This window comes from Aptenodytes patagonicus, chromosome 23 (genome assembly GCF_965638725.1).
Source record: "Aptenodytes patagonicus chromosome 23, bAptPat1.pri.cur, whole genome shotgun sequence".
Lineage (NCBI taxonomy): Eukaryota > Metazoa > Chordata > Aves > Sphenisciformes > Spheniscidae > Aptenodytes > Aptenodytes patagonicus.
In genome coordinates this window covers 3,379,378-3,405,886 of record NC_134971.1, presented here as the reverse complement: position 1 = coordinate 3,405,886, position 26,509 = coordinate 3,379,378, and the positions used below count along the sequence as shown (strand labels likewise).

The 26,509-nt window shown below is 45.5% G+C and overlaps 1 protein-coding gene across 7 annotated transcripts; it reads left to right on the top strand.

Moving 5' to 3' along the window:
- The first annotated feature begins 120 nt into the window (after positions 1 to 120).
- Positions 121 to 26,472, top strand: TRIM29 (tripartite motif containing 29). Of its 7 annotated transcripts, none has more exons than XM_076358481.1 (9): positions 121 to 1,253; positions 8,934 to 9,029; positions 10,258 to 10,491; positions 10,853 to 11,051; positions 15,023 to 15,106; positions 18,607 to 18,666; positions 19,912 to 20,010; positions 21,128 to 21,204; positions 24,098 to 26,472. In XM_076358481.1, the coding sequence occupies exons 1-9, from the start codon at positions 399 to 401 to the stop codon at positions 24,158 to 24,160; spliced, it is 1,767 nt and encodes a 588-aa protein (XP_076214596.1). In that variant the 5' UTR covers positions 121 to 398; the 3' UTR covers positions 24,161 to 26,472. The 7 variants fall into 7 exon arrangements, with proteins under 7 accessions (XP_076214596.1, XP_076214597.1, XP_076214595.1 ...); XM_076358482.1 differs by having other exon boundaries at positions 19,909 to 20,010; positions 26,354 to 26,472; XM_076358480.1 differs by having other exon boundaries at positions 19,909 to 20,010.
- Positions 26,473 to 26,509: the final 37 nt, after the last annotated feature.

The following is a 26,509-nucleotide window of genomic DNA, read 5'->3' as shown; positions in this document are numbered from 1 at the left end:
TGAAACAAGCGGTCGAACTGGTTGCTACATCTTAATGAAAATGATTTTTTTTAAAAAAAACATTTCTATGTATATAAACAGCCCTTCCTCCCAAACCTGGTTAGACAAGAATGTTCCTGGGTGTGGACTGCCTTGTATAATTAACTGCACAGCTGTAGCTTCTGATCCCTGGTAACGTCTGTTTCTTCTTTCTCCCTGCGTCTACCTAGCATAATCCAGGCGTTCTCCTCCTCCTTGCAGGAGCTCCAGGTGCGTCACTTGGGCAGAAACTTTACTGCATTCCACCGTCATTCCTTGCTGAGAGAACGACCGGGCAGACATACCCGCTTTGTAGAGGGCTGAGAGACAGGAACTGGAGGAAAGACTGAGCAGTGAAGCCAATTTGCCCTGTTTAGACGATGGAAACGGGGAGTGCAGCAAGGACAAATGGTACCACTGGGAAGCCAGAGGATGTGAAGAGTCCATCTGCCCCCAAAAAAGAAGAAGAAGCGAAGAAGACCACAAACCCTGGTGGAGGTGAGAAGGAAGCTATGAAGGGCACTGGTGCTTCTTTGGAAACAGGGCAAATCAAGAGCTCCCTCTTCTCTGGGAGTGACTGGAAGAGGCCCATCATTCAGTTTGTGGAGTCGTCCGATGAGAAGAGATCGACCTACTTCAGCATGGATTCGGCAGATTCAAAGAAGATGCAATATGCCAGTGGACAGATAGGAGACATGAGGAGACCACCCCTCTCCTTTGCAGAGAAAGGTGACCTCAGGAAGCCCCTCTTCTCCTTGGATTCCAAAAAGAGCTTCCTGCCTAGTGAAGGGGAAGGGAGGAAGTCGTTGTTCTCTGGGGGGCAGATGGGGGACCTGAAGAAAACTTCCCTCCCTCTGGTGGAGACAGGGGACCTGAGAAGATCCACCTTCAACAAGCTTGACAGAGCAGCTGGGTCACGGCCCAGGGTGAAGCTTGAGGATGTTCTGTGTGATTCCTGCATCGATAACAAGCAAAAAGCCGTGAAGTCCTGCTTGGTGTGCCAGGCTTCCTTTTGTGAGCTGCACCTCAAGCCCCACCTGGAGGGAGCAGCTTTCCGGGACCACCAGCTCCTGGACCCCATCAGGGACTTTGAAGCAAGAAAATGCCCTGTGCATGGGAAGACCATGGAGCTGTTCTGTCAGACAGACCAGATGTGCATCTGCTACCTCTGCATGTTCCAGGAGCACAAGAACCACAGCACAGTGACAGTGGAGATCGAGAAAGCGGGAAAAGAGGTAATGCTCTTTTTATTGCATGTTCCCATCAGTCTTTCCAATGGACCTCACTATTACACCACAGCTTTTGCTCTCCAGCCTACAATTTCTCCCAAAATCATGTCTGCAATGTAATTCTGGCATGCAGGGGTCGTGGATGGGAAGTGTTTAGTGGAGAACTGATATTGCCTGGGTTCTACTGCAATGGGATTGTCGTTCTCCTAACGGCTGGTTACAGCAGCATAGTGCTGGTGTTGTGTAGCAGACCGGGTTGGGGGGGTGGAGAACCTGGTTTCCACCCCTGGTTGCACCACTGACTTTCGGCAGAAGCTGAATCAAAGCTCTACATGCCAAGTTTTCCAAAAAAAGTCTCAAGTTTTGACAGTGTTTGTGTAGTGTTATCCACAGCCAGAAAGGTGGGGCGTTGCTCAAGTTCAGGACCTCCAGAATACAGGTCGTCAGATCAGTGGCTGCTCAAGTTACTAGTGGCTGCTAGGTTACTACTGAAAATTGCCATCTCAGCTACTTAGAGTGAGATTATGGCTTTTTGTTTTTCTTTTCTTTTCTGTTACGGATATAATAGTGTCAAGCCCCACCTATGGAAAGAGTTTTTTGAAGGTTAGATGAAGAAAAAATCCTGGTGCAAACACAAAACATTATCATTTCCCCTGAAGTATTACTACAATAGGTTCAAAGGATGGATATGTAAGGAGATGAGGCTGGTATGTGAAACAGTCCTCACTCTTATGAAGTGTCTTCCACCTTTGTTTGCTTAAAGTCTCATGCTGTTTGCTTTCTGGGTGGATGTATGATTATTCCATTAGCTCTTAGCCAAGATCAGGGTCTCACCGTGTTCAGTGCTGTACCTCCCCATAGTAAGAGCATGTCCTGGCCTAGAGACCTTCTGATCTAAGCAGACGGGACAGGAGAGATTACAGAAAGGAGACCCACAAAACAGCAATGTAAAACAATTTGCCTAGAATCACACAGACAGTCCATGGCAGAAAGTGGAAGGGCACTAAGATCTGCTAAATCCTAGTCTTAGGCACAGCCCGAGCCAGCGCTCTGATGTGGTGAACAGGCAAAAACAAGTACCCGCTGTTGGAAATTCTTGAGTTACCCTTAACTTGGAAGAACAGTTTAACTCTTTCTAAGGTGCTAGGAAGATTTATCTCATAAGGCTGAAAGAACATCTTATCTAGAGCTTATGTCTTCCTGGGCAAATTTTTGGTCTTTTCTTGCAATGTCATCTCCAACTTGCAGCCTTGCTGAAACCAGACAAGGTTTCTTCCATGTCTCAGACAGTCGTTCTTAAAGAAATTCCTGCACGGCTTGCTAGCTTGCTGTTTGTTTCATAATTGCTTGTTCTTGTGTTTTTGATGTCAGCTCTGAACATGGCACATGCTTAGCTCTCATAAAGCTGTGTCTAGTGTCTGCCAGGTTGTCCAATTCCTCTTAGCTGTTTCTACCGAAAAGAGGTTAACAGTTGCTCCCTGAGGAACCAAAGCTGGCCAGAGCGTTCTTCCTGTAGTTGGATGAACCTTCAACACCTTGCTTTTAAAGAGCCAACCATAGCTGAGCAGAGAAGACTTTACCTAAGATTTAAATTACTTTTGATTTCTTTCTCAGAGTCCTTGTGCCACTCTTGTTAGCTCCATGCTTCAGTTCCTGTACTGTCTTGTGCTGTTTCTGCTGCTGCTAATCCTAAAGGATTTAGGGCTTTATCAAAATGAGTCATACACATGTGCAAGTTTCTCCTGACAACGAGTTTTGATCATGTTGTAACTTGAGTGAGTATTCACTCAGACAAAAACAATTAACAGGATAGCCGTTGCTTACAAATGTTTATTCCTAGCCCTGATTTATTCACCATTGGTGGGGCCTTAGCCAGAACCACAAAGAGGAATGAACATTTCCAAGTCCCTTCTGTGCACCACCTATTCTTTTCAAGTCTTGCAAATCAGCCGAGCTGGAATATGACCACAAATTGGAAGAGTGGCAAAGCACGGCTGGTGCTGCTGGCCTTTGTGGAAAGAATAAGCAAAAACCCCACATCAGGTCAACCCCGTTCCTGCCCTGTTTTCACAGCTTGGCATCCAAGCAGCTCCAGGGTAGCTTTACTGCCTCCAAGTTTGCTAACTATGCCACCGGACTGGTGACCAGAATACAGCTGTATCCAGATAGACCCTTTCACAGAGTGTTGGTTGTCAAGGAACAATTGGTTTATCTGCAAGGATTTCCCAGTCCCTGGCTGTACTGTGACTCCAAACCTGGAGAGGATTCCAGCAGAACTGGGGGGGTTCTATGCTGTGATGCACTTAAGCCTGTCAATCTGGGTGCTCAGCAATTCGGTGGCACAAAACTGTCACATAATAAGGTGTAATATCCTTGTTTTAGGTACACCTATTCCTTTCGTATTGCAGAATTAATGCAAGTTACAGTCTCTTTCATGAGTTTATCTTTGCTATAGGCCTGTAGGGAAGAGAGGTGCTGTACTTCAGCATTGGGAAAGCAAGGGATAGTTTAAGATCCTTCTGTAGAATTAGGTAACTCTGCTTGCCCCACAACACAGACAGAGACAGTACAGCTTAAGAGAAGAGGAATGCAAACAAGCCAGTATACAGACACCTACTGGTTAGAGCATTTAAGCAAGCAGTGGAAAGCCTGATATGTCTCTGTCTGTGGAAGAGAGGGAGAACACAGCAGCATCTTCCACTTTTCGGGAGCCTGGGGTGAGAGTCAGTCATCCCCCTTCCTGGTGTGCTGCTGAGCAGGCAGGAGTGAAAGGCACAGGAGGTCAGACAGAGACAACTTGGCAGGGAAGACAGAGGCATTTTTTCTGAATTTCCACACAGTGGTATTTGCGTATTTTACCCCGCAAGCCTTTAATGCCTTACCCAGATCCACTTTGCATTAGTTTCCTGCTATAGATTTAAAGGAAAAGTAACACCCCCACCAGAATCAGTACAAGAAACAACCAAGAAAAAGTCTGTGAGGCTGGGTAATAAACACACACAGTTGAAAAGTGAGAATTGTCAACAGCACCTTGTACACTCCAATAAAACCCTCTGGCCAGCTTGATTTGTCAGCAGAACTAGAGACCCCTTTCAGACAGAATCCTTCATTGTGGAAGAGGATCCTTCATTCAAAACCTGTTTTACAGGCTTATTCTCAAAACGAGACAACTTCACGTATGCCTGCCAGTCACAGAGCTGTAAATAACCTGGCGTTACTATCCAGCGCCAGCCTTAGTACTCAGCATGTCAGGTCAGTTCTAGTGAAAAGCACTTTGAATTTTTTTTTCTTTAATTTTTTACCTTTAAAGAAAAGTTCACATTGTACAGCAGGTTTAAAGAGGCAGCGGAGAACTGCCGTGCGGAAACGGGAGCTGGGTGTTCCTCATTTCAACAAAGTGACTTTTAAAAGGGGAGACTTCACAGAGTCTGAACTAGCCTTTGAAGTCAACCGTGCACAGAGATGGATCCAGAGGGATTTCTATCTGAGCCCTCTCTGTATTGCTTTCACTGTCTGAACAGAAAGCAAACAAGAGTGTATCAATGTGCCAGTGGAAGGATTTTTGGCCTTTCCCACTGATGCAAGGTTAGGGCACGATGTGGCTGTGAGACCTTATATACACTAGTTGTGGTTGCTCTGCAGACACAGCTTAAAATAGATGCTCTTTCCACAGAGATGGTGTGGTTACCTGCAGGACATTCTTCCTAGCTGGAAGGCTGTGGAAGCTGACCTGCTGCAAATTATGATTTAGAGTAGGTTTGCCTCTTTGCCTGCATTCTGCATTAATGCCTCTACAGTGAGGGCAGAACCCAAGGAAAATCCACCAGTTTGCAGGTAAGGAATTCTCTTCAAACTGTGCAAAGCAGAGCGCCTTTTCTGGCCTCAGCTCATGCAATGACTAGTGGCATATTTGCAGGATGCTGTCACAGTCTCCAGAGACTGTAGCCCACTGACACCCACCTCTGCTTAACAAAAGCTTAGATGGAAAAATGTCATGGCAAAACCAGCAGAAATAATGTCTCAATTTGCTGATTTCTCAGCCATGTCATTTCCAATACAGGTCCTGTACTGGGACAACTAGTTTAAAAACTTCTTCTCTATCTTCGTTATTGCATTTGGTTGTTGCTGTCAGGTAATTAGCATAGCTCTTCCAGGCTGGTGACACAGGGGTGTTCCTTGATTCAGGGACTGGGTTCCCAGAGCATTAAGACATGATTATGCTTGTATTGCTGCCTTGCAAAAATGAGTTGCATCATGATGCAAGACTCATAATCTTGCATCTCTAGGTCCTTTACAGCACACAGGCTAGGTTCAGCTGTGGATGTTTAGGTGTACACTCTGAACTTTCACTTAGGCCTCTTGACTGTCCTAATTAACTTAGACTCTAATAGGGGATCCTCTCTTAGCTCAAAGACTCTCAGTGCCAGCATTTCTCAACTTGCTATAGTCAAACTGAAGAGTCTAAACCTTATTTCCTAGACCTTCTTCACTGTTACTGTTATTTCTGCACTGCAGGGACTCCCCCCACAATGGGTGGAGCTGCTATATTATCTTTCACTAGGACCTTCTGAACCCCAAGTCTCACCTAATGGATTTGTTCTGGGTGGTCCATCACATAAGGGGATTGGGGATTGTTGACCGTGGAGAATCTGAGAAATATGAAGAAACCTAGGAGAGAAGTTTCTTCATAGGGAATGAAGCTGAGAAGTTGACTGTCCCTAGTACCTGTAACCACCCTACTATAAACGTAACACAGGATATATGTGGGCAGCTAAAGCAATCTTCCAGCCAGGCCCAGACCAAACAGGGCCTTAAAAACATCTTGGAATCACCTGTGCTGAACCCCTTATGTTGTGGTCCATCTCCAGAGCATCCCTACTGAATCCGTCTCCTTGTGCCCATGTCACCAGTTCTTGTACTATTCCATAGTCTCCCTGGACCTCTTTTTAACATTTTTTCTATGGTAAGACTAGTTTTAATGTTTGTACTATCATGCAATGAAACCCCTCCCTTCACCTCCCTTGCCTTTGCTGGTGTCTGTACTAGTGTTTCCTTTTGCCCTCAGTATGGGCGTTTTAACCCAAGCCGAACCTGGATGACTGTGGTATTTGCATTCTGGCTATTGAAACTATCTCTGTAATTTCCATCTGCAAATCATAATTGCCACTCTAAATTGTAGTGCGGGTCTGTTCTTAAATAGTTGTTACATCCCATCCCAGAGGCACCCAAACTACCTTTCTGGGTGAAGGGATATTATAACTGCAACAAGCTGTTAAGAGTTAGCTTTCACTTTTGAGCAAGTAATAGTTTGCAAAGTTCCTTTGAGACCCATCTTAATTAAAAAGTACTATAAAACTATAATATTGTCATCACGACCTTCCAGCCATCACCTGAAATTTTTTCCTGTTACTTTTCTTTTCAAACCCCTTGCGTTTGGGTGTTTGGGAGTGTCTACGTGGCTGTGAAAGGTCTGCTCTTCTCAAAAAAATCCCTCTCTATGATTTCACTCACATTCTTGTCATAAGGACATCCTGATATTTAGGGATGAGGAGGGAAACAAGACCTCCCATTGCTCAGGAGATGTGCTTTTTTTACTTTGCTAACAATTAATGCCATCTGGATGTAGCTCTGTGGCTCAAGGAAACAACTTGCATTATAGTGTGATTTCTCACATTGGTTACTGCAGTGCGATGGATATCTGGATCTAAAATGTTTTAATCTCATTGCATTTCCCTGCTGTGCAAAGATGGTTGCACACCTTTATGTCTTGATGCAGAGGACATCTCACAGCGCACATGAGAATGGAAAAAAGCATGCATTCCTCCAAGTCACTGTCTTGAAAATGTGAAAACGATATGATCAAGCTCAAGCCTTTACTCTCTTGATCAGTAGTAGAGCGAATTTTCTCATCTTGATACCCTTCCATGTCTGCTCTGAACCCCTGTAGAATATGAGCTCATGACTGCATTCAGTTGACTACTGAAGGCTGTCAGGGTGTATGGATAGTATTTAGAGGGCCAGTGCTCTCCTAACTCTCGACAAACAAGGACAGTGACAATGTGAGGATGCAGCTCTTCTGGTATTGAGATACCTTCGAGTACATTTGCCTTTTTTGTTCTCCCTTTCTTCTGTTTTATAAGGCAATAAAACGACTATCAAATTGTTTTCCCTCTATAAATAGAGATTTTTCTAAATTGGATGAGCTAGAGTCAATGGCTCTCAGATGCAGCTGTGCTTGATTCAAGTTCAAGAGGATGTTCAGACACGACAGTGACTGGCACCAAGACAAGAGCCCTGATGGGCTGATTTCCTTGGTCTGAGCTGGTTGACAGTTTGTTGCCTGCTCTTCGTCGTGTGATGCTGTTTTCTACTCCTTGAATGGAGAATTGAAAACTTTTAAACTCCCACCCCAAGGGCAACCATGATCACAAGAGAAGACCCAGGTTTTTACATTGTATTATGTTCTCGGATGCGCAGCAAAGCAGTGGGAACTACACCTTGTGTTTTACCAGCAGGGAGACCTCACTGTGCTAGTTGCTGTAGGAATGGATTTATCCATCCCTCATCTCCTCTGCCTCTAACTGTTGGCCTAAATGTAAGTGCTTTTGGGTAGTACAACCTTTTGCCAAAGGAACCCACATGAACAGCGGGTTTTCAGAACTTTTCTAACGTGACATAGCTCAGCTGTGGAATACAGGTAATTTCTGCCAACTGCGTAGTTCCTAAACAGCTCTGGGGATAAGTGTCCCATAGCCAGATTGCCTGTAGTTATAGTTGTGCTGTGACCAACCTGTACACACATGAAACACAGAAAGATCTTGAAACGCGTAAACAAAGCCTTTGTCGTGATCTGTTGGGCAGGGACGTGGTGAATATGAATGACCAAGGGAGGGGTTGCCCAGAGTTAACGGCGCAAGGCATTACTAAACAGCCAGGTCCTGGTCTGATCCAGACATGTGGCATGCACGCCAACCGGCATGTTACACCGGTGCATGGCTGCCCAGCCCTCCACCGGCTCCAGTTCTATGAACTGCCTTGCATGCAATTGTCTGGTCTGAGCTTCTCTGGGAAGCCAGTGCAAAACGAAATGCAAATGAATCCCAGTGAAGTTGCTGATCTAAGCCAAGCATAGATGACTACACCTCCTCCCTCCTCCTTTTGTGTTTTTTATTTTTTCCAAGCATTCCCCAGCTTCATCATAACATGAAAGCTCTCAATTCAGAGCAAATTAATCCACAATCCTGTCTAAACAGAATTCCTGCCGGAGGCACCGTCCTCTTGTTGCAACACTCGTCAAACGTCATTCCGTAATTACATGAAAACTGTTATTGCTGCAGAGGCACACCCTGGGATGGGCCCTTCGCTGCATACACAGCTGAATTTTGAAACAGGCCTCTTCTCCCTCCAGCTAATGACTCTAATCTGATTAAAAGCGGCACCATGATGGTAGCCTAGTAGGTGGGTGCTTCTGCTGCTGTCTTTGCTGAGGGAGCTGAATCTCTTGACCCAGCCAGAAGCTCTGGGATCTAGTCTAGTGTCATCACATGATCTCCATTTCAAGCAGTGCCAGGAACCTGTACCTCCCAGCTATTATTGTTCAGGGCCAAATGCGTAAGCGGAAGCACAGTGCCTCTTTGAAGTAGGCCACCCTCAGCCCCAGTTCATGAGACTCCCCTCTTCTCACAGGCTGAGCTTTCACTGCAGAAAGAGCAACTGCAGCTGAAGATCATTGAGGTAGAAGATGAAATGGATAAGTGGCAGAAGGAGAGGGACCGTATCAAGGTGCGTATGGGATATTCTTTTAAGTTCATGTCTCTCTTTCTCCTGTACTTGTCACTTTCCTTTCTTTTCCACTTTCTTGCATCTCTCTCCTCCTTTCCTCTATTTCTCTGACATATCCAGCTCTTACTCACTCCATCTCTATCTCATCACTCTCGCCAAATCTTGGAAACAACAACTCCTACTGAAGTCATCTTGCAACATACCCCGCAAGAGATCAAGAAGAGGCAGCACAGCCTTGTTACAAAATGATCCAAGGCACCTCCCTGCTTTGGGTCCCTTACAGTTCTTCAATCACCAGTAGCCAGGCTGATTCGAAAACAAACGTGTGCTGCTTTTTTTCCTGCTAGACCACACACAAAAATAAACTCCAGAAGGGCTCTGGATTGCCCAAACAGAGATAAGGCAACAGGAACAGACGCAGTTACACCAACAAACATCTTATTTATAATGGAACAGCTTATTTCCATACTGATATAGGGCTCCTTTATAATTCTTTCACCACGCTAAGGGTTAGAATATAGTAACGGTGTTACTTTTTTTCATTTATACCCTAACTGAATAGAGCAGTGAAAACACTATTTGGAGACGCCCCAGAAAATTTGCATAATATTAATAGGCAAAGCCATTCTTCTCCCTTTTATGTGGTACACACACATTGGCTTGCCAGTTCTGCTTTTCATCTGCTCTATTATTATTATTATTACTATTATTATTATTATTATTGGAAATATGACCTAGAAATTTTAACTCTGAAAATAGTTACATTCACAGTCCTTCTGAAGAACATTTCAGAAGGACCTAGAGGTCAGATTTGTAAAAAGCGCTTCAGCACATTTCATCCTTTGAAATGGTGGGAATTTGGTCCTCAAATTCTTGAGGAGCCAGAACGATAATTTAGAAGGTTAAACAGTGTTTTTAAATATCACCTAAGAGTGCAGTTCATGAATTGAAATAAAAGATATGCTCTTATAATCAGGAAGACAGCATGCCCTGTAGATTACACACACATAATTATTGCAAGAACAAGTATTACTTCTCTTGGCATAACTTTTCTGGTGCTAAGACTTACATACCTAGAGTCTCCATAGTCACAGTCTAAATGCTGAGAATGCTTGGACACATCTCCCTCTGTATCCCTCTATTAGGAAGTGACTCCCTGAGAAGTTTAATATTTTATTTCTCCTGCATCTTTCCTGCTGCCTCCTTTCTTTACCCCTTCCCTCCGCAGAACTACACCACCAATGAGAAAGCCACAGTGGAGCAGCATTTCAAAGAGCTGATCCGTGACCTGGAGAGGCAGAGGGATGAAGTGAAGGCTGCGCTGGACCAGAGGGAAAAGATTGCATCAGAGAATGTGAAAGAAATTGTGGATGAGCTGGAAGAGAGGGCAAAGCTTCTGCGGGAGGACAAGGAGAACAGGGAGCAGATCCACCAGATCAGTGACTCTGTGCTCTTCCTGCAGGTAACTGAGATTTCATTTTCCTTTCCTTTTTCTCCCATGAGGACAGGATTTGTCCCAAAGACAAATCCCAAGTTGGTGTAAGATGCATTAATCTTCTCCAGTTCAATGCACATGTATGGCAAGAACCAGCCCTGACATTTGAAGCAGTCTCTGCTCTGGTAGGTGAAGAATGAACATAGGCATGCCAACACCTGATTTTTTGTTGATGGCTACAGCTCACAGGCAGAACATTTGACTGCCCCTCCATCTTCACTGTTCTCCTTTGCACTTCATACTATTTGGAGCTAACATTAGCCAGTTCCCTAGGATCTACCCTCTGTCTCACGTTCCTCAGTAACCTCTCCTCCCTTCTTTTTGACAGGAGTTTGGGGCTTTGATGCGGAATTATGTCCCCCCTCCATCTCTCCCAACATACAGTGTGCTGCTTGAAGGGGAGACCATGAGCCCATCTATGGGACTGCTCAGAGATGACCTCCTAAACGTCTGCATGAGGCATGTGGAGAAGATCTGCAAGGCCGACCTTGGCCGCAACTTCATAGAGAGGAACCACATGGAGAATGGTAGAGTATCTGAGATCCGCCCCTTCCTTCCCTCCCTCCCTGGGCAAAGCCTAGCTCAGAGTCAGAGGAGATGAGGTGTGATGAGTGTGCTCTCACAGAGGAGAAAGTAACCAAGGACCTAAGAAAAGTGGGAGAAACACTACCTGTAGCTGAAACTCATTCTGGAATATCAGAGCTATCCTACCAGACCTATGTGGGGATGAAACCAGTTGAACTGCCAGGGATTTAAAGTACCTCATGTGTAGGGGACCCAGGGGTCCAAACTAGCCCTGCTTCCCTGAGTGCTATTTCACATTATGGCTTCGCAGTGTTTAATCAGTTCAGCCACATCCCGTGTGGGACTTCAGAGCAACACTTCTTTTAGAGGTCGAGAACAGTGACCCTTCCCTCCAGCAAGAGGCCAGCAGGGACACTCTGCCTTGTGCCAGGCTCCAACAAGCCCCTGCAAGCTTAGCACAACAGTTTCTACGTGGAAGACTGCACAGATACACTAATGCAACTCAGTGGCTCACTAGGTAAATTGAGAAGGCAGTAGCAGAAATGTGAATGTAGCCATCCCAGTATGGCAATTTTGAAATCCTGTCATTAGCCTATTTGTACGGCTTGGTCAGCACATTTGCTGTGCTGGTATGACATACCATTTTACAACAGCCCGTTTCAGCCACTGCTTGCCTGGCTGGAACATGAAATACCCTGCAAGCACCTGTCACTGAAAATCTAGTAACAGATTTTCCAAGTAAAAAGGTCTCCATTTTGGTGTTCAGGTTAAGCTATGACTTGAACCAGCATAACCCTCTCTGATCATACTTCTCTGCATGTTCCACTAGGGAGAGGTTTGTTTCCCACCTACCCTGAGCCAGGGCATTCAAGGGACATGCAGTGCCAAATGGTCCCCACGCTTCAGTGATGTTTAAGGATAGGTGATCTTTCTTACGTGAATAGAGAGGTCATGGTCAATACTGCAGCGCTGCGAGGAATCTGCTAAGTTTTAGAATCCACTTACTTTCTGCATCTCCCAATTAGTTTTGCAGAAAGGACTTGTCTTGCATCAAGCTCACACTAAGATTAGGAGGACAGGGCACTAGAATAGGACTCCACAACTGAGGTTCACTTCCCAGCTCTCCCACAAACAGCCTTTGTAACCCTGGGCAAGTTACTTAATCCCATGAAATGACCTCTTGCACTAAGAATAATAGGGATTGGAATTAATTGTTATCCCACCAGACTGCTATAAGGATATAATCTATTAATAATTGTGGAACCCCAGATACCAGAACAATAAAGGTCAAGAAGTTGGATAGGTAACCTGAAGATAAATTGCACCCTGCTGTCCAGGAGGACGTGTGACTTGAAAAGATGAAGGAATAATCTCAAGTCCAGTTCATACAACACAAGCAGCTGAGGAACTCTGCTGCAAATCTGCAAGATCACTGTTATTTCATTCAAATTCACAGTATTCGCTAGACATTCCTTCCATATTAATACACCACCTTTTTTTCCTGGGCAACAGCCATGCAAATCACTCCAACTTCCTTCCAGAAAAGACAGATCCACATTACGAGATGATACAATAGAGGAGGGGAAGAAACAACCAAAAAACTCCCCAAACCCCAAAACCTAAAACCCAGACAAAAAGCAGCCCGTTGAAAAGATGCATAGAGGTCAGAACAACATGGGTTCAGTTATTGGTCAACACGCTAATGTTTTTCAGAGCCTGGGTTTTGTGAATCAGCCTGTCTGGCATTCACAATCCAGAGCAGTAAGAATGAAGGTGACACGGGACCAGAGTACATTTAGATCTGTAATGAGAATCACTAGTATTCATCAAGTGACAGCCTGCTGCCTTCCTATGTTATGGAGAGAAAGAGTAAGTCCCTGGCCCCAAGGAGCCTGCACTGCAAACAGTTCATTAATGTTTATCTAGCACCATCATTCTCCATTAGACATGAATTAGACAGACTGGATACTTCTGGTCCAGAGAACCAACCTCTCAGAAAAGTCAGGAATCACATTCAAAGTGCTCACGATGCATAGCAAGAGCCAGATTTTTAAACTCTTCCCTACCCTTAAAGTAGTACCAGAAATTGAACATTACTTGTCTTCCAACATTTAACACTGCAATGTACCTGGTCAAATTCTCAACACTCCATGTGCTAAGATCTGCTGAGAAATTTGGCTATAACTTAATACAAATAGATGACAGGCAGCTCAGATCCAAAAATCACTTCTGTACATTTTTCTCTCTTCTCCTTTGCCCACCCGGAGATTTGCAGAATTTCCAAACTCTGGATGGCATAATGCAAAAGGGGTTTTGGATGCCTGACTACTCACAGCACTTCTGAAAACTAGATGAGTAGCATAAAAGCACTTTGCATTCAAGTTACCATTACTTAGGAAGTTACCTTCCATCTGCTGAGCTGTTTTTTGCCAACCTGAAGCAAATACAATTTACTTGGCCATTTGTGCAACCCAACAAGAGTATGCCTATGTTCAGTTCTAGTAGCTCTGGATAAAGACTGACTACTTCTTGATCACTTTTAATTAGGGTCCCCTCCATGTTACTGATGCCAGAAGTTCTCAATGGTACTTGAAATCCGTGGGATTCAAGTGCCAAAACATTTCTGAGCCGGGCAACAATTAACTACTGCCATAAACCTGGGCACTTTCAGAAACTTTACCAGGGATTTAATGGACACAGCTTGGAGTCTGCCTAACGAGAAGAACAGTGGTATCCACTCAGTTGGGAAATGTTATTTAAGGTGAGTCTCAGAAACTTCAGAGCTCTCCGTTTTTCAAACCACAGTTACACTTGAAAGAGGACAGCACTCTGCATCTAGTGACTGCAAGGAAATAACTCCACAATTACTTAATGGATTTAATTAACTCAGACTCCCCCTGAGTCATTGCAACAAATTCATTTGCAACCGGCTTGATCTTCTAGTGTAAAAAACTTCCCAGGAAGAAATATTATATTAATGGAATGAAACCTGCTTAATAGCAGACTCCAAAGGGAATCCACTTTCTTTTAGTTGTCATAATAGGCACCTACTTAGTAGTGTGGCAAGGAGGCAAATAATCAGAGCGCATCCAGGGAGTTTAAATAACACAGAAATAAATTGGAAAAATAACATGAAAGCTTGTTCAGTGACTTAAGAATCAAAGAATAGAACTATTTAAACATGGGAACCACATTTACCCCCTTTCAGAGAACAATAGGTTTATATAACACTGGAGGCCTTAAAAAAAGTATTTTTATGAACAACTGTACTGATAGAGCATCATTTCATGTGGATCAGTGTTGGAAAACCAAAACCAGGCTGCGTAATACCTGGCAAAAGGGTAGGTTTCATCCACTTTGCATGAAGCCTGAACCAAACGCCCTTGTCCAAGAGCCCAGGAAGTTAGAGCTGTTTGCAACTCAGGTTTAGCATCTTTCTTTAAAAATTGAACAAACCAACACATTGAGCCCTCCCAACACTGACTTTCTTGAGTTTTATAATACTTGCAGTTCAAGATCTGTTGGTTGAAAGCCAGCTCTGCGTGCAGGTTAAACACACAAAAGAAGCCAAACCCAAACCACTGCTTTTGAAGTGGGATACATTTTTAGCCACAGAGCAGTATTTTGGTAGGAAGATGCCTGAACCCTCAAGTCTCCCTATGGATTTTCAGGAGATAGCATATCCACTATGCTATCATGGCCCAATGCTTCAGCTGTGCTACACCTCTGAGGGAGCTTTCTCTTTTATCCCAGGCTGAACCTCTGGGCAGCTACAGCACTGCTTTACGTCCCAGCTAGAGAGTCCTGCAGAGGAATTACAAAAATAGAGGAACTTGTTTCCAAAGGGCAGAACCATCTCTCCTGCAGCACTTGAGGAAGCAATTCCAGTCTGTTATCCCCTTCCCCCTCCTCCCGTCCCTCTCAAGGCCATTAAACTGCCTCCTCCAGCTCACGTCCTGCTCTGCTTCTCCAGGTGACCACCGGTACATGATGAACAACTATGAGTGGAACCAGCCTGACAACTTGAAGAGATTTTCCATGTTCCTGTCTCCTAAAGGTATGGCACCCTAATGGTGGTCAGGTTTCCTCCAAACACAGCATAGGAAAGGAACTTCATTAATGATTATCCCAAAATTTGCTTTCCCTCATATTTTCTGCTGTCCCCCGTACAAGATTGGTCCCTCTGCATTAGCTTATGCCAGGTCTTCTCTGCAGCCTACAGTGCTTTGAGAATTTTTTGCCTTATCATCTCAAACAAGCAGCAAAGGTTCTCAACTCATGGAGGAGAGCTGGAGCAGCTGAACTCTTTCAAGAGTTTGTGAATATAGGGGAGTTTCAACATGTGTTACCGGGTTGAAGTAAGTGTTATGCTCCACTAGAAGCTTACCCCACTGTGCTATCGAGTGTGAAAGCTACGCTAGGCTTGCTCTGCATTAGGATTTTACTTTCACCAGAAAACATACTTTTTCCCTACAGGGAAAGGATAGAAGTGAGGAATGTGTCCTAAAAAAGCAGGAGTCTGGGGTTCTTTTCTGAGCTCTGACACTGACAAGAGCCCTGGTGATTTGCTTATATCCCAATTGTTACATGAACACTACAGGATGAGTCTTTGGAGTGGATGACCGTTTTCAACACATGCCATTGTAAAATGGCAGTTGTCTATTTCTAAATTAGTGTCAGGACCTCCAGAGTGAGAAGCAGAGAGTGCTAAAAGCCTAGGCAAAGCAATGCCTGTAGAAACAAAAGAACAGAAATGGTAGCACAAAATAAGTAACCAAATTTCCTCTGGTCCCTAGAGAGCAAGATGCTGCCTGGGTTTGCCAGGTGTTTACAGCTGCTGTTCTGCAAAGCCAGATGGCAGGCAGGGCGAAGGGATATGCCAGCAATTAGCAGTAGCACTCCCCTGAAGGCGTATTTGAAATGCGCTCTGTCGTTGGGGTTTCATGGGCTAACCCAGATCCCAACACTGGGCCCTTTGTCTGGATTTCCACTTTGTCCTTCTCCTCTGTTACCAGCCCACGCCTGGCAGCTCGCTGGCAGCCCTGCCTGGCACCGTGGGAGTGAGGACGCCATTGGAGCAGATACCAGGCACTGAGACGACGTTCCCAGTTCAGCAGCAGAAAGCCTTTAGCAGGACTGTTTCTTGCAGGCCTCCCAAAGTTAGGGGGCAGCCTCTTCATCAGAGGCTGCAGAGGGGCATTTTGCCAGTGGTGGGTTTGTTTTGCACGGAACCTGTCTCCAAACACCGCCCGGATGGTTATAGCTGCTGTTCTGCCACAGCTGCTTCGGGGCTTTACAGGCCCTGTGCTGTCAGGGAAACACATGTTCTGCTAAGTGGAGCTGCTGATGTTGGGGGGAGACCACAGTCTCAGCCCTGCATCCAAAACTGTTTTCAACATGAAGGGATGATGGAAAGTTAGTTCTAGAATTGCACGGGCTGAACCCATTTCTACTCAAAACATGGGGCTTCAGGTTCGGGTGGAAATGGCCCAACATGCATTTGAAGGGGGGGGGGGCGAGGCTGCGATGGGAGGAACACAGCAGACTGCCATTCTGCCATCACCGCTCCCATGCGTGTCTAGGACAGGGCTGAAACCTGGCGTGGCAAAAGGAAGGGAAAAGCCATTTGCGGCAGTGCCATAGCATGGCATAGCCTGGCTGCTCACTGCTTTGGACCATAGTGCCTGGACTTCCCTCTGCTCCTCTCTGGAGGATCAGCTGCTGAGACCTGGGAGCAGGGGCTCCCCAGCTCACAGCTGGGATCCAGCATTCCAACCTCCTGAAGTATGTGCCAACAGACAGCAGGGATCAACAGGGACTGCCAGATACAGGGTTTCTTATTTAGTGCTGTTCATTGGAGCCAGAGGGGACACTTGCTGGATGCAGTCAGCTACAGAGTAGTGTGAGGGCTGTACAGTGGTTTGCAGTTCAGTGGCCTGTTCCTTCCTGCAATGGACTTTTGAATATACAAATACTGAGGGAGCGTTTGTTCCGCCTACACATCTACATTTTCCTGAGAGCACAGACACGTTGCCTTCCAAAACTACTCATTCTGTATTTTCAACCAACAAAGTTATTTTGTCCAAAAAAACGAAGCACATGATTGCACACACAGTCTCTGCTGAAATGGGGATTGAACAGCACTGGATTCTCCACCAGGGTGAGGGCTCAAGCATCATCCCTTATGGGAACACTTTGATAGAAAAGAACCAGCTGCTGAAACCACACTGACGGGGACTTTGGGAACAGAATGAATCAGCAGGCAAAACGGGAGACATGACCCACTTAGCTTGCATGCTGGCTAGCAAAGGATTATCCGATGAATAATGCAATATACCCATAATCATTTAACTCTCTAGAGTTTTCTATGCTCTATCAACGTGTCATGTAGAAGTCTAGCACTGCCTCTGATTGCATCTTTTCTAAGGAATTCCATAAAATGGGAGGAAAAAAAAGAGGACCACCCTTTACATTGCATAATATGCACAGAATCCTTGAATATCTTATGATAGTTTTGTAACACACCCTTTTTCTTGCTAGGTTGGATCACTGCAAATTCTGCCTGAGGCCACAGCGGCAAGTCTGCTGCATTGAGGAATGCTACCGAAATAATGCTCTGTGCTAATTGCAGTGGCCCATACTAAGAAACTACTTGGATTTGAGCTGAATCTATAGGTTTTTAAGCCCTGCTTAAATTCAAGGAGACTTCCACTGCTCTTGTCATTAAAGACAGTATCACAGAGCATCTGCCTGCAGGGATGACATAATGAGGCAGAGGGGAGACATAAAAGGTTTCAAATGCTGCCTAAAAGACAGAAGAACAATCTGTTCAACTGCTCGACACTCCTTTCTGTCCGCTTCCACTGAGCTTTCTTCTCCTGATGTTGCAAACAGTTTGGCCAAAGCCAGGAGGAGGTTGGAAAGATCATCTTGTGCCTTTGGAAGTCTTTAAATGAGGAGTAGAAGGGACACAGCGCAAAGGGAGGGAGAGATAACTGCTTAAATAGAAACACTGCTTAAATAGAAAACTCAGTCCACAGGATGGCAGCATAACAGCTCAAAGTATTCATCTCTTTTTTGCTCTTCTGGGAGTCCAATGTCTCACAAAAGGGGTACAACAGCACTAGTCTGCATCACAGCATGATGTCCTAGTGAAACCCTGGAGCACATGCCTGTCACAGTGGCTGAGACAGTGTGTGCTTGAGCAAGAAACGTTACTCTACTTGTGTCTCTTGAGCTCTAAATCCAAGCCTCTGCCTGCAGGTCTCTTTGCAGAATAGTCATGTTGAGTAGACAAACCTGAGTTGGCAATTTAATGCAGGTAAAGACAGCTCTGTGGCAGTGACAGAGCTTTGTTCTCTAAATGAGAAGTCTATTCACCATACCCTAGAACCCAGAGAAAAAAGACCAGGCTCTCCTCTACTCCCTGGACCCAGATTTCTGGTTTGGGGCTGCTTCCAAATTGGTGGGGACTGTTTCATAGAGCAATGCCAGGCACAGGCCTTTGAGCCAGCTCATCAGGAGCCAACTGCTGAACTGGATGCTCTTGTTTTACAGCCAGTTTCAACCCACGATCATGGGAATTTTCCTCCTTCCAAGCAACTGAGGAAACACTTGGTACGGGTAATTCCGACTTCAGTTTGAAAGGATCTAACCCCCCGTGCCACAGCTTTCTAGCTGGCTAACCAACCTTTTCTGCTTCCCCTCTCAGCTGTCCTCTCACCTGTCAATCACTGTCTCACAGAACCATCTCTTAGCTGGGTTATCAGCATCGTCTGCATACACCCAAACCCAGGGTCTCACTGCTCTAGGCATATAGGAGGGAAAGGCATCTCTGGTCCTCATTGTTCAGACAGTGAAAGAAGACGACGGAAAACATAGGTGCCCATTTGTAAAGATCCTGAGATACCTAACCAACTGCAATCGATGGGAGTGCCAACGTCATCCAAGGCAATCTGTGGAGGTTGTGGCAGAACCAGGAGAGGACTCCGAATACCCTCAGCCACTCTCAGAAGTACAAGGCTGCTCTTCTCTATTGCATATACACCTTTTACTTAGCTCCTAAGTTCTCAAAGACAGAGCCCGCCCCATGTTCACTGTCTGTATAGCGTCCAGCACAATGGGGAGGGGGTGCTTTGAGCTAGTGTACTGAGAACCAGCAGCAGTGAGTCATGCCTTCTCTTCCCAGATCCCCACCTTCCTTTTTCTCGCCTATATTTTCTTACTTTGCTTTGTTCATGCTCAGAGGGGTCCTGCCTTTCATTCAGAGGCAACCTACAAGCATCCACGGCCACTCTACCTGGGGGAGCTCTGGTGACTCACAGCCACGCCTACGTCGTTCCTGCTTTTCATGCCACAGGCAGGGCTGTCTCCCTCTCATCTTCTCTGCTCTCAGATTCATTCTGGCAGCCAGGGCCTGACCCCACAGAGGCCAGGAGGGAAAGCCTTGCTTTAATTTCAATGGGCTTTGAATAAAGCCTCAACTGCTTGGAGGCCAGGGAGCTTCGGCAGCTATGTAGTTTTGCCTCGTTACTCCAGCCTCTGGAGATGCAGTTCACTTGCGAGGAAGCCACTGCTCTTCCATCACACCTGCACTCTGGCTCTCTCAAGAGAAAGGCGCTTCCCTGCCTGCCTGGAGCATTGAGATCTCTTCACACTCGCACGCTGTGTACACTGGGACCCCACAACTGACTGCTCTCATCTGCCTTCTCTTACTAAGAGAAGAGGAACAAAGCTATTAGTTCCCATTTTCCCCCAAGCTGGTTGAATGTAGTTTTACAGGGTGTGTTTTGAAATGCTTAGAATTCCCCACTGCAGCACACAACACCATGGAATAACGCAACCTCTTCTATCTTCCAGTAGGCAATGGTACTAAGCTGCCTTTTCAGTTCTCCTCGGTGGGACAGAATCCGCCCGGTGACTTCAGCAAACAGTCTGACGGGAGCCTCTTCACTAAGACCGGTACTAGACATTTAGTTTTTTCCCCTTCCTTCTACCCCTTTTTTAGGTGATAAGACATTTAATCCTGTTCTTGCTCTCCCAAAGAAGGCCTGGAGCAGTCCTACACCTGGCCCACATCTCCTGCCCTGACTGTCAATCTCTTAGATAAACGCACGTGTTTACATGAACAACTTACTCTGCTGAACCAGGGCAACAGGAGTTTATTACAGAGTGTTAAAAAGTATTAAAAAGTTATATCTAGTGAATAGTTGAAGGGGTTTTAAATTTTGTTTGTAATGGGTAGAGATGAGAATTTTATATTTTTAGAGGTGTAGGGACCAGGGAGAAAAAGATACTAGGAAATTATGTTCATGGCCATTTACCCCTCTAGCTTCATCAGTGTTTTAAAACAGCTATTGTCCTGAAAGAATAATAGCCACTGAGCACAACCTTTAAAAAAACATATGCAGTAGGTGCCTGTCCTCCTCCATCTGAACCAGAATCCCCCATTCACAATCCTCTTTTCACTACCCACTAGTTCAAGGGCACCAGAGGTAGAATCCAAGAGCATCAGCACCTGCCAAGCAGAGTCAGGTCCGATTAATTTACGAATGGGAGATAGCAGGGAAAGGCCATTGCCTGATAGCACTGAAACTGGTTGTGATTCACAGCAGGGCTGGTATTATTTTTGAATCAGAACAGAGCTGGTGTGGTAGAAGGGGGTTAGGGCTTATCACACTGCCAGAGGTACTGTCATTAATTTCTGACATGAAACGCAGGCCTCAGCTCTTTGCACTAATTAAACAGCCTATAGTGTTCTTTGCAAGAGTCAGAATGCTTAGTTTGGGACTTGGCCTAAACTTAATTGGACTGATTGCAATCCACGTCTCTGCATTCCTCAGATATTTTAATTAGACAGACCTTCTTTACTCCCTTTTCCTAACTGATTGGGTGGTGGAATAGGCATCTGTCTGATGGCTGTTGTGTCCCACCCCAGAAATGGCTGCATTTCAATGTTAAGCAATGCAATACTAATTATGTGGCACTTCCAGTCCAGCTACTCATCTTGATGCTCGCAAGGGGAGACGGGGATGGTGGCAGGGACTGATCTATAACAGGCTGTTTTATGTTGTCACAGCTTATCCTTCAATAGTGAGACATCAGTCTGCAAAGGTGACGCCACAGACATGGAAATCCTCTAAGCAGTCTGTATTGGTAAGAAATATACCTTTGGTGTGAAAGCATGTGCACAGCTTCAGCAAGAGAACTATCTGTTCTAGGGATACCTGAGACTTCAGAGACTAGGGCTTGGGTCCTTTGGAGATGGGAAAGTAAAAGCTTCAAGTCAATAGCTTCTATTATTTTTTTCTGTGGTTAACTGCATCCACAGAGGGATACAGATTAACCCCCCCGCCTCCACATTTCTGGGTTGTAGGAATAATCAATAATTCAAAATGACATTTTGAAAAGATTTTGCCCTGGTCTAAAATTTGATCCAGGCTTCTAGAAGCTATACAAACACTATAGCACACATGCTGCTATCTGTAGTACTTTTCCTCCCTGCAGGGTTATCATACACTCTTAGCAGTCTGTGACATCTAGAAAGTACAGATCGTGTAAATGACACCAGAGACAACCATTTAAAAGTACCTTGCTAATTACATCCTACAGTGGGCAGATGCAATATCAAAGATGAGGGGTCAGACTACGATCAAAAAATCACTAGAACATCTGTAAGTCACTCATTTTGCACTGTTAGCACAAAACAGGTAACAGTGCATTGTAAGGGGCAGAGGACTGATATTTTAGGTCTTGTAATCTTAAATATACAACGTTAACAGTTAATGCATAACCACAGAAACACTAAGTTCATCTGTTTTTCTTAACATCCATTCACACAGTGCTGCATTAAGATCTTGCATGATGTGAATTCAGATCATCAAGTTTTTGCCCCCATCTCTGCAGATGAAATCTATTTTTTTAATTCTGATTGTACCTTTGTGAAAGATTATTTACTGTTCCCAGGAAATAAGACTTGTAAGAAGGAGAGGGTCAAGAATCGAGGGCATTCCCACACTGAAGGAAGCAAACAGAGGAAATACACAACCGTTAGAAAGTGGCTGCCGTAAGGACTGCAGCTGTATGTCTCTGCTAAATTTTCAAGGCCCCACCAGGAGATGAATGCCAGTGAAAGGGATATTCCTTGGTAGACTGTACCACTTTCAGAAAATCCAGCCTTGAGTCTCTGAATGTGCTACAGCAAAATATATCTCCTAGGAACAGCAAGGTTTTGCAATATCTTCTGTCTTGTATTTGATCACCACCTTTCTAAAAGATCATTTACTTCATCATGTGTGTGCTCAGATGGAGACTCTTCCCAGTGATTTTAGATACCAACCTATCCTCCCTAATGGTGGTGTTATAGTGGGGAAGTCTGGTCAGGAAAGTGAAGTCTCTGTTAGCACTGGGCACTGGTGGATGTGAGGACGGTCATCTTAGCAATAAGCACCCCACTGCACGACAGTCAGTGTGCTGTGCTCCACGAACACAACCCATGCTTTCCTTAATCCCCATAGAGAAAGCCTGGGTAACTTCTCCCACATGAAGCCACCAGCCTTTTTCTGTCTCCCTTTCTCTCTCATGCATACACTTGTAGTGGCTATTTTATTTTTATAGCCTATATTCACCAGATAGCCCTGAACCTAACAACTGAGTTGATAATATAAGCATTAAAAAGTCCCAAAATAGAAATACATGCTCTGGACTGCAGTAGCTCTGCAGAAGCTTTTATGGTCTATTGGGCCAATAATCTAGCTTTTAAAATAGTCTTAAATATGTATTTAAGTAATACACATTCTAAAAGCTCTGTAAATATGAATTGTCACAAAGGACTCTACTTTTAAGGAGGAATGTCTTTTTAACCCACAGGGAGTTCTTTAAAATGAAGCCCCCTTCTTCCATCTCTTAATTATATTGGAAATTAAAGCCATAAAATGAAAAGAAGTTCAACAAAAGGGAACATTGAGCAGGAGGTATTGGGAGTCAGCACTGAGCAGCAAGATGGGTTGGGTTTGCTCTGCCCATGCTCCCAGCCTCCTGCCATGCCTGATATTAATCAGTGCGCCGCGCAAAAATGTACCAGCATGTTCCTGTGAGGTCTCTCCCACCTTCTGCAACTGAGATCTGGGCAGTGGATCAAACCTAAGACAGATCAGACATTACAAAACCACAGTTGTTCCTGATTCCTTGGTCACTGCTTCATTGGTGTAAGCATATTCTTATCCAGGCTAAAGATTTTGCCTTAAACAGTGCAACCAGCTATCACAGTCAATAAATTGGCTTTTGTGTTTTGCAATGATTCCAAGCCAACACTAGGCTGCATGACAACTTTGCCACGTGTTTCTTATTTGTAATGGTGCAGATAAGAGTGAAATTCCAAGGGTAGGTCCCGATGAGAAGAGATACAATTAGGGACTGCAGTAAACAGAGACAGGAAAATGGCAATTCCTTTAGGTTCTGCCCCATCTCTCCACTCATGCTTCTGTTTACATTAGTAAACAGAACATTTAGTACTGGGCCTTGCAACATGTGGAGGCGCAAATAAACAATACACCATTGTGCGAGAATTTCCATGTACAAGAGTTTTGGCTTGCCAGCCAGAGAGCACAAATAAATACCATGCAACTTAGTTGATCACTCGCATAATTGTGCATGGCTTTAAGTGTGAAAACTCCCATGAGTTCTCAGGTTAGTGAGCAATTAAAAGACACTGACAGAAGCATAAAAATAAAGGTGACGTTCCTCTTCTCCCGGAAACCTCTCATCAAACCATGAGTCACAGTCTGAGATTTTATATGATGCACAGACTCATTTGGCTCAGGAATGAAGTCCATGCAAAGCATGTGCGTAAATCAAAAAGCAACACCATTTGCATTTGATCACTCCAGCACTTCCAGTAGTGAAAAGAGGCAGTGTTGCTCTGCAAGAGGAAAGACTGAAGATGTTAAGATAGGAGTATATTAAGGTTGGGCTACCTAGGAGGGTGAAGTATAGGCAGTCAGAAAAAGAAGGTAGGTCAAACTCACATGCCCCAAATTCTCCATTGCAGTCACATTACCGCCCCTTTTACGTCAACAAAGGCAATGGAGCCACTTCCAACGAGGCACCATGATTCCTGAAGATTTAGGGAAGAGCTGGCAGCACTTGGAGTGAAGACTCAGCTGCGGATTTTCATGGATGTACCTGCTACTGTATTAACCTTACTGCTCTAATCTCTGCCAGGGAGAGGGAAGGTGCAGAAGGGAATAGCCTTTACTAGAGGAAACAAGGACTTTTTCCAAATCACCTAATCACCTTGAAAGCTCTGCAGGCCTTAACAATGTAACTCCATCCTCTGCTGTCACCCCCTTATTCCTTCTCTGTCAATGCCCTTCCTTTTGCCTCTGCAGAGCGAGCTGCTCTGCTTCTCCTGGGAAGCATGCATGCTTGGGTAGCACCCTCCCCACTCTGCTATACCAGTTGCCCCCTTGTCCTGAGTGTGTTTATACGACCATAGCTATTAAGTCCTGGTGAAAGGTCCCAATCTGGGGGGGCCCAAAGGTCTTCCTGGAAAGGAGAGGCCTCAGCCACTGGGAGCAGTGACAGGCTAAAGCTCTTCCCCATGCCTCTCTACCCCGTCACCCGTCCCTGCCTCAGACAGGGACACACAGCTCTCACTGGGATCAGGTCCAGCGCTGCCACCTCCCCGAGATCCCTGCAGACTCTCTCCAGCCCATGCCGGTGGTGGCACGCTTCCTCGGGGCCCTTCCTCAGCTCAGGTCTCCTCCTGCTGCCTTCCAAAAAAAGCCAGCCAACAGGACCTATTCGGAGCTGCTACAGCCCAAGGCCAGCTACTGGTGGAGGGCAGAGAGGCTTTCTATCCCATTGAAGTACCCCTCCAGCCACCTTTTCAAATTAAGAAATAAAAAGAAAATCCATCCTACTAGTATAAGATTGATTAGATGCCATAGGTGTTGGGTGCTTTTTTGTTTTGTTGTGGTTTTTTAATTCCCCTAAAACAAAATTGATTTATCTATTGTGGTTCAGGTATTTTTTCTGCAATGGGAATTAGTACCACAGCTTTTTGCTTGGGATAATATTTTTTATTTGTCCCCTAGATAGATGAATCACATCAGCACCCAGCCTGCAAACCAGCCAAGGCTGGTTAACCTTTCCATGATCTCGCTGAAATTATTTTCCTTCCCCTTGGACAATGCTGTTGTTGGGTCCATGCTATGCAAAAACCTCCCCAGGCCAGTCAATGGGAGCAGATGGCCCGTTGCAGGATCAGAGCCCTCAAATGGTGATAAGCAGCTGCAGAACAGAGAACCAAGACCTGACAGCTACTTTTCATGGTTTGCTCTGTTCAAGCAGTTTTTGGAATGGCTTCCCTCACCGCTCCTACCCCCAAATGCTTGCAACACCTTGCTGAGAGGTCATACCTATCGCTCCCTGAAAATTACTTTCTTGCTAATCCCCGTGCAAAGATACTCGCTGCTTTTTAATCCAACATCTCAGACAAAAGTTCTGAGGCCCAAAGTTGGTTGCTCCAGAATACTTGAAATGGCACTTATAATTATTTTTTTTCCTTAATGACCAGAGGGGAAGGGGATAGCATGGTAGGGAAGGACGTGAAGAAAGGGAAACTGGGATAGAGTTGCTAGGAAATACACTGAGGGGTTTGAGTATGTGTGTGTGAAAGAATAAGCCCCCCCCCCCCAAATCCAACTGTTTGTTTTGCTCCCGAGGCGTCCAGTAATCACTGGGGTCCCTTATGTTCTAGTAAAAGCTTCCACCGCCTCCTTTCTATTCTCCAAAATGTGGGCATGATCCCTCCGCCTCCTCCAAAACTCAGACGTTAAAATCCATCCCCCTTCTTCCCTGCCCTGAAGAAAGCCTGCTGCGGTGTCAGCCGGGGTCTGCACTGCCCCTTGCCCAGCACACAAACGACCGGCCTGAGGAAGCGAGTGTCCCCTTCCTCCCACTGCCCACTCCCTGCCGGCTCTGCCCTACCCCACCACTGCAGCCCCCACAGCCTGTTTGCTCCCCTTCCTCTCCTCGCTTCAAGGGCCTCACTCAGACCTCGCACACACGACTTCTCACGCTGGCACACTGCGGCGACAGGAACGGAGCTGCTCCCCGTTTCTGTTAGCCTGGGCCTCCCCTTCCAGCCCCGCTGGTCTCCCCGCAGTCCTTTGCCCCACCGGAGGAGTGGAAGACGGGGCACAGCTCCGGCCCCGCTGCACCTCACAGTCCCGGGGAACTAGCAGCGCGGCTTCGAGGTGTATTGTGCATGAACTGTTTTTATCGTGTTTGTCTTGATCAGCAAAGCAAGAGGAATTCCACCTCCTCAGAGAGGACGCGACTGCGCTGATGTAAATGAGGCCCTTCACGTGTGCAACATACTGCAGAAATAAAGGAGAAAGCTCCATGTCTGACCAAAAACCCTGGGAATGAGCTCTCTGTCTTTGGTGTTTGTATG

What these genes read in the sequence shown, in the direction of transcription:
- TRIM29 (XM_076358480.1), top strand. Translation starts at nt 399, where the DNA reads ATGGAAACGGGGAGTGCAGCAAGGACAAATGGTACCACTGGGAAGCCA. An exon ending in TCGAGAAAGCGGGAAAAGAG is followed by an intron (nt 1,254 to 8,933) that starts GTAATGCTCTTT and finishes CTCTTCTCACAG; the next exon opens with GCTGAGCTTTCACTGCAGAA. An exon ending in AGGAGAGGGACCGTATCAAG is followed by an intron (nt 9,030 to 10,257) that starts GTGCGTATGGGA and finishes TTCCCTCCGCAG; the next exon opens with AACTACACCACCAATGAGAA.